This window comes from Limulus polyphemus, unplaced genomic scaffold, assembly GCF_000517525.1.
Source record: "Limulus polyphemus unplaced genomic scaffold, Limulus_polyphemus-2.1.2 Scaffold2336, whole genome shotgun sequence".
NCBI classification, from domain to species: Eukaryota; Metazoa; Arthropoda; class Merostomata; order Xiphosura; family Limulidae; genus Limulus; species Limulus polyphemus.
Genome location: NW_013667946.1, coordinates 162,514 through 171,122, shown reverse-complemented (window position 1 = coordinate 171,122; position 8,609 = coordinate 162,514). Strand labels below are relative to the sequence as shown.

General features: G+C 30.7%; 1 protein-coding gene across 1 annotated transcript in view; it reads right to left on the bottom strand.

Moving 5' to 3' along the window:
* LOC106466664 (dnaJ homolog subfamily C member 9-like) overlaps positions 1-8,609 on the bottom strand; it is an 18,516-nt gene that overhangs the window by 4,652 nt on the left and 5,255 nt on the right. Inside the window, exons 2-3 of the mRNA XM_022394725.1 lie at positions 7,974-8,126; positions 4,042-4,159 (exon numbers count right to left, since the gene is read on the bottom strand). Coding sequence (XP_022250433.1) covers positions 4,042-4,159; positions 7,974-8,126 — 271 coding nt within the window. The remainder of the gene's footprint in view (positions 1-4,041; positions 4,160-7,973; positions 8,127-8,609) is intronic.

Below are 8,609 nucleotides of genomic sequence, written 5' to 3'. Positions count from 1 at the left end.
TTATCTGTTGGTGTTTTTATATTTACTTTTAAATTAAGAAAATGAGTAATGTATAGTTATAAAATTTGAATTATAGTCTACAGTTTGATACTAAACTAAACTGACATAAATTCATGAAATAGTAGTTCAATAAAATTTTGAATGCGAGTCAACAAATGAGATGACATGGTCTTTCACCTATGACCCATCTCAAAAGGGTTAATACTTTGTTCATTCTCTTGATTATGCTCATCCTTTCTTGTCGTGCACTCTCATTTTCTTTTAGTTTCCAACTTCTTTTTTGAATTTTCTTATATTATTTTCAGTTTTTACGCAACTTCCTTCTGAGGCTTAAAGTTATTTTAAAATGTCAATCCCATCTTATTAAGGAAAATTTTCAATGTTCCTTCTTTTGTATAAATAGTTCCACAATAGTATATTATTCCAATACAATAAGAGACAAAAATATCTTAAGTAATCTCTTACACAAATGTTCTAACAGTTACAATCTAATTATGATAAAAAGGCGTAGCAAGCTGTGATACTTCACTTGCATTTTAGACTTTTTTTTTTATTGAGAAAGTAAAAAGAAGAATGTTCTAGCTATATTCTTATTTCTTTGTGACAGTATTAAAGGATTTTCAATAACTTGTGATATAAATATTGATTAACAGTTGGTATTTCTGTATCAAGAAGTTCTGGTAGATAGGCATTTCTGTTTTGAAGCAGTATTTGTTCTAAACTGTACACCATCTAATATTCTAAAATGCAGAGTGAAAATCAAAGAAATGTGTGTGAGAAAGTACCTTTGTCTTACTAACAAAACGTGTTTGGAATTTCACAAATTTAAGCAAGTTACTTCACAAAATATATTTAACTTTTAGTGAAAAATCAATAAATATGTAAAAGTGTTTCATAATTTACTGCCCCCTGTGGCATTTTTAGTAATTCATCTAAAAATATATATATTAAGATTTTTAAAATACCTATAAGGGTTGAAAATTTAAAGGAATCTAAGCAAAGTTACAGTACATTTCTGTTAAAATTTGATACAGGGTAGAAGTATCTTATTAGCACTTCTCAACTTTCTTAAATTAAGCTGATTTGCTTTCAATTTAGCATTTGCCACTGTACTTCTGTGAAAAAAAGAAACTACCTTTTCAACCACCCTACTAACCTATCAGTACATCTGCCACATGCTCGTCTGTACACAACTCACTTACCAGTCTTAAATATAGAACAGTTGTTGCTTATAAACTGGTCAGTAATAGTAATTTAGCTAATAGCAGATCATGAATTCCATTCCTCACTTATAAGGGCAACAGAAGAAGCACCTTTCAGTTCAGTGTCAAGCTCGTCTTTTGCCTCTTCAGAATTACTACAGTACAAAAGTGAGTCGTAGAAGAAATCACATGTCTTGGCTTTAAGACTGTTTAAGGTTTTTAAACCTTAAAACAGTCTTAAAACCAGGATTATCTACTACTGAAAATGGACTCATGTCTTCAGCCATAAATATTCCAATGGCTCATTATTTCTTTTCCCCTTAAACTGCTCAGGTTTAATTTAATTTAAAATACTTCCTGAAGTTTCAGCTGAGGAGCACAGAACCCTTTACTGCTTACAGAAAGTGAAGCTAATGACAGCTTGCCTTTAATTTTCTCCATTTCTTGTAACATAATATCATGTTTTCTTCTCAGGTGTGTGGCAATGTTTGATGTTGTTCCCATTTTATAAATGACCTCCATCTCATACATTCTACACATTGTTTTTGAATGATCAGTTTTCTTACTTCATTTACATTCAAAATTTCAAACCTAAGATATTTCCAAACAGCAGATTTGTATGACGAGAGTGCATCTTCTATTCTACACTTTGGTAGTTGGGTTTATTGAATGATTTGATAGGTCATATTCGTGAGTAATTAGAAACCCAACTAATGAATTTTCCAAGCTGTTTTAGTAAAAATATCAAAATCTATATTTAAAATGGTTATACAGTACACAGACTGAACAAGTACTTGCACAGAAAGGTAAGTTTGTAACTTATTCAAAGCATTCATTTCTATATAATGTAGAAAAGGACGTTCAGAAAAAGAAGAAAAACCAAACTGCAGCACAAACTGTAGCCAATGAACTGCAAGTTAGGCGAATCATTACAGCTCTAATGAACATTCCAAAACCTTTATATTCATCACATCTCAATTCCTAATGTCCGCCTAACAGTAGATATTATTCAAGCTTCCTCTTCGAACAGAAATGACTACAATTTTTTAATATTCCTATTTTAATTACACCTTACAATTTCAATCCATAACCTGAAAATTGGAATCTTAATAAATAAGGCTATATACAATATTCTTTTTTTTGTTGTTGTTGTTAAAGTTAAAACATTACCATCTTTATAGCCAGAATAATACTTCTATAAATACAGTGACTGACACTGGAAACATGATTATATTTCAAGAATACTTTTAAAATACCCATCTTTACCGCAGAAGATAATTATCCCTAATTTTTGTGAAAAAATGTTAAAATTAATGGTTACTAAACACTAGTCATTTGAATATCTAAACAAGCTGTCATTAACTTTCATCATAATTAAACCATTCACATATTTGCTAACAATACCGTAAATTTTTATCAAAAAACAGTATAGAAGAGGAACTTTATAGCAACTATAACCAAATTACTATTTTAGCTCTATCTCACATTACAGGTTCACACAAAAAGGTTGTTTCATATCAGCACACCAGTGCTGAATTGAAATTAAATATCAAGATAAAAAATTAATAATTTTGAATCAAATAAAATTATAAAAAGAAAAATCACAAAGAAATAAACAAAATGATCACAACAGGAGATCTCAGGAATGTGAATACTACATAAGATGTAAAATTTGTTTATAAGCTGCTTAAGATGTCAAAGACAAAACCTGGGCAGTGTTAATGAGCAATTTGAACTTACCAAATGAGATAATAATATATCTAAACCTAAAACATATGAAATAGTACTGTTTCAATAGAAATAATGTAATAGTAATATAAAAACTGAATCAAAAGGACATGTATGAACCTTTATTAAATAAAAATGTTTAAACAAACAAGTTCATACACAAAAAAAACTTAATTTTATTTTAACTCTAAGTTTTTAAGCAAATGCAGGATGAAAGACAGCAGCATTGAAAAAAGTTGTGATTCCTCCTTTTGCAAATTACTTTTAACTTTAACTTAAAGAGGTAGGAATTACTCTCATTCTTAATTATTAATAACTTAATAAATAACAAGACAACACAAAAAATTTATATGAACATACATTAAACTGAACTCTAGTAAAACTTGACAAGTGGAAAAGTGTAACCAATTATAATGCACTCTGAAACAAATTTTCTTATCACAAGCAACCCCAAATATTTCATCACTAACTGGACTAGTAAGAATAAAATAAGAGAATAGAAAATTTAAACAGAAATATACCATAGTTCAGGATTAAAACATTTTGGGTCAAGTTACTGATATTTTTCATTAATATGTATGACAGTAACACAGTCTAGATATTGTTTTATGTATGACAGTAACACAGTCTAGATATTGTTTTATGTATGACATTAACACAGTCTAGATATTGTTTTATGTATAACAGTAACACAGTTTAGATATTGTTTTATGTACGACAGTAACAGTCTAGATATTGTTTGTTGTATGACAGTAACAGTCTAGATATTGTTTGTTGTATGACAGTAACACAGTCTAGATATTGTTTGTTGTATGACAGTAACACAGTCTAGATATTGTTTGTTGTATGACAGTAACACAGTCTAGATATTGTTTGTTGTATGACAGTAACACAGTCTAGATATTGTTTGTTGTATGACAGTAACACAGTCTAGATATTGTTTTATGTATGACAGTAACACAGTCTAGATATTGTTTTTAATGTGTTACATCATTTTTTCATTAAAATATTTGGGGCCTCAACAATACTTTAAAACTGTACATTGAAATACATAGCAAGTATGTAAGCAACAAATACTGTAAGAATATTACAAAATATAACTTTATGCCTACCTTTATATTTTTTCAAATAATTTTCTATATCCTTCTGAGAAACTTTCGGAAACAACAGTCTCCAATAAACTGACCAGTCTCTTTCTGGTGGGATGTCATTTTCATCATCAACTTCACCTGCGTGCAAATAAAAAAAACTATTTTTATCTAGCCAGGTGTACTTTAATGGATGGGTAAATCTGTTCTAGCAGCTCTCTATTCTCAAAAATCCTAGTGTTGCAAAACAAATACCCACAGTAAAATTAACCTGTATGTAATCAGGTAACATTTTCTCAATCTTGCTTGTGCAAGAAAGAATTCATTAGTGCTTACACTATACTCCACATAACGCATAATTATCCATTGCAGTTACAAATGATATCAATTATTAAAAAAAACAAAAAACAGTGCAATGTTTTAGAATTCAAACAGAATTTCAGCACTGTATCATGTAGAGACTATTTATTAAAGATTTAATATTCCAAGTGCACATACTTTCACTTGAAGATGCACTTAATATACAAGCAAAGAATATGGCAAGCATCCTTACTGGGGGGTGGGGTATGTACGTTAGGTTTTTATATTGATTAAATATTTTTGATGAGGTCACAAAATTATAGGCAGCTTTTCAAGTTAAATATGAGCCATTAACTTTTCATATTCTGTCCATATGATATTTAGCTGTAAAAGAAAGCCAAAATCCAATGATGTTTGTAAAAAATCAGTACTTAATGCTAATAAAATACAGTAAAAGACTGCAAATAACATTGTTTTCAAACACTGATATTCTTTATTCTTCAAACATAAAATTTATATTTTCTCTTTACAAAGAAGTATCTAAAATATGTCAAACCATTATAAATTTAAAGTAATAAACTTCACGCTTTTATCCAATACCAAAACATGCAATAATCCTGAACAAAACTACAAAATACTAAAACAGTCATTAGAACTTAGAAGTGGAAACTAGGTTTGTAATGTTATCTAACTACTTTTTTTCTTGGCTTTTCCCCAAACAATGAACCTTATGTGGCAAAATTGGACTGACATAAATGTTCAAAATAAATGTCCAGAAAGACAGTTTATATGTTATATATTAATTGAGAGAAAAAATATTACAACTATTTTTTCTTGCAATAGCATTTTTTTGCCATTGTACTTGACATTTATCATGAAATATCACAGCTTTTCCATAATCCATCACAATTCAATGTTTTTAACTTCTTTAGATACCAAATAAGATTATCTGGATGAAAAATCCTAATAAGAAAGTAAGTTTTATAATGTGCCTTCAATAAATTATAAGTGATAAACCTACTATAACATGAGTAGTTTTAGAAGAATGCAATACAAAAAATACTTAGGCGTGTTAAACAATATTTCTGGCATCTGAGTTACATGTATTATTAAGAAAATAGTATCCTAAGCTAAAAAACTTGAAATTAATATTAAGTTCCTTAAAAAAACCAGGGTCAATGATGATTAGTTAGTAAAAGGCACATTAATATAGACTCATTTAGATTGACAGATTAAGATAATTAGTTAAAAAAACATAATATTCAATTGGCATACTAAAATAATTTAAATTCACTTTAATAAAGTTTTTGCTTGCCATAATGGACTTATGCACACAAAACAAGTTATTTATGAATGAGTTTAATAACTTTTGCTAATTTTATTAAAAAAATTACTAGCCTTAGTTTGTTTGTTTTCGCATTTCGCGCAAAGCTACACAAGGGCTATCTGCGCTAGCCGTCCCTAATTTAGCAGTGTAAGACTAGAGGGAAGGCAACTAGTCATCACCACCCACCGCCAACTCTTGGGCTACTTATTTACCAACGAATAGTGGGATTGACCGTCACATTATAACGACCCCACGGCTGAAAGGGCGAGCATGTTTGGTGGGACAGGGATTCAAACCCGCGACCCTCAAATTGCGAGTCGAGTGCCTTATCCACCTGGCCATGCCGGGCCTACTAGCCTTAGTACTATTCTACATTAATAAAGTTTTTAATTAATTAAAATTTAGAACTAAAGTTTAATGTATTTTCATTTCAACATGTAGCAAAACATTAAAAATAATTACTACATGCTACAATGTAAATATCTTTGTAAACCACATGCTATAGAAGCACCCATTTTTGTCTTCATTACCAAAAGGTGCAGTTCATCCTTTATAATAAAGAGGCAACCCCACTCTCTCCTTTAAAAATTATCACTATTAAATAGCTTATAACCCGGAACTTCAATTAATTCCTATTATCAATATCCTACAAGTTTAACCAAGTTTCACTAATACTCATCATATCATAATCTTTTTTTCAACTTGAACACTAAACTCATTCATTTTGCTCTTGATATTCCTAATATAATAACAGCAACTAAGTTTCTCTTTAAATCCGACAGACTTACCCTAAACACTATTTTTATAACTTATGCACTGTCAGACATTCCCAACCTGGGGTACATGTACCCCCAAACGTACTTTTGCACTTCTCAGGGGGTACATAGTGGGTCTGAGAGTATAACCATGGTTTACACTTTACATGGTATTTTAATCTACAGTCTCTGATCTACAAATGCATGATGCCATGGGGTCATCCAACGCACAGGTCCTGCCGAAAGAAAGAAAACTTCCGTAGTCAACACACAACTCAGCAAAGCTCTCCTTCTTTCTCTTCTTCTCCACGTCTCCTCGCAGCTCTTCCCTCAGCTTGTGAACTCATTACTTGGAAAATTATCAGTTAAGACCTTCACTCATGTAAGCATTTAATTCTTAAAAGCCCTGGCCACTTAATTCTAATTATGTAGTGGAGTGAAGAGAAACAGAAGTTTCTGACCAACCCTGGTTACAGTTCATTCCCCTTTGGGGAATGAAATATACTTTTAACCTAAATTCCTACCATGCCGAACCGAACCTCTAAGTCATTATCCAATTTCTTTGATGCTCTACTATGTTATTAATTTATATATATATTTCCAAATTCCCAAGCTTTCACACCACTATGCAAATTTAAACTGTCTTCATGAATGTCTTTAGAAAGCTTCCCAATTATTTTGCTATCTAGTCTGCTTAAATGGAATTAATCAGTAACATATAATTTACCTTTACTCATAAAACTGCACTTCAGGTACAATCAGCCCACCTGTTGCATTAACCATAAATTTGATAATCTTTCATTTTAGCCATGAATCCTGTTAAGTAATTCATTCTTACATATAGCCCAAGGGAGAACTTCTGAAAGGGCCACAAATCTATTTCTATCTTTAAAACTTTGAAGGAAATCTTAAATGCTTTTTGAGTAGCTCTTTTGATTTACAACTTCCAAAACCACCTGCTCAGACATGCACTACAAAAAATATACAAATGCTTCTTGGTAGCAGCAATTAAATGTAAAATAATGTCTTCTTCTTTAGAGTCTGGCAAGCAAATCTAGTCAAAATTTCTATGTTTCTCTTTACAAATAACTTTATCAGTGTACTAAATGACAGAGTCCTCAACTATGTACACCTCTTGATCAGCTACTTCCTCATTCCAAGCAGCCAAGGGTGAAATCTATTAAGATACTGGTATCTCTGTACTTTTATTTTGAGGAATATGCAGTGAAAAATTCTCTTTTTCTCTGTTTCTGTAATGATTTCATATCAAAACTTTATGATTTAATTCATAAATGTAAAAAAAAAAATTAAAAATTCAACATTTTTGTAAAAATAAGATTAATTTGTGAAACCTCCAAACTCATCATTTAAATTATATTAAATTTCAAATGCTTTAAAATCAGGCTGGATTTGGCTAATACTTAAAAAATAACTACTACGGGATTTACCAATATCTTACACCATTGCATTTTAAACTTTCATAATCACAGAGTAAACCATAAAAATTATTATGGTTCATGTTGAAATAATATGCCAATACTTTAATCTGAAAACTAAAACAAAAAATACTCACCAGTTTCATCATATACAGCCCTCTTCTCTTGATCCGATAGTATGAAGTAGACCTTAGCCAATGTCTGAAATTTCTTTGTTGCCTCTGCTTTCTGACTTTCTTCGGTTCTGTCAGGATGGACTTTCAATGACAGTTTACGGTATGCTGTTTTTACTTAAAGAAGAACAAAAATCAGAAAGTTACTTACACATGCATGCAAAGGAGATGTCACTTACATTGCTTGTGCAATGGCTTAATTTTGGAGAGATTATTTCATCCTAAGATAAAACTAGCCTCCTTTCTACTTGAGGCTGCTATCTGCTACATATTTTACAGAACTTCTCCATAATCATTAATAAAATGCATTGCTCTGTTTCAAGCAAGAATGGGATTCAACTCCTTCCTTATTTTGCCTGGGATACATCATAGTTAAATTTCCTCAATAAGGATAAATAGGATAAAGGTGTCAGCTTTCTTTGTACTATATTCTGCATATAACAACAGAAGGCACAAGTTAAAGATTTTGAAAAAACAAGCCAACTTGGTTAAGGCAGTTTTACATTCTTAATGGGGTGATTAACTTACAGAATGAGTTGTCATAGGCTGTAGTGAAGGACAGCACTTTACAAAAGTTTAAGATGGGAATAAATGATTTCT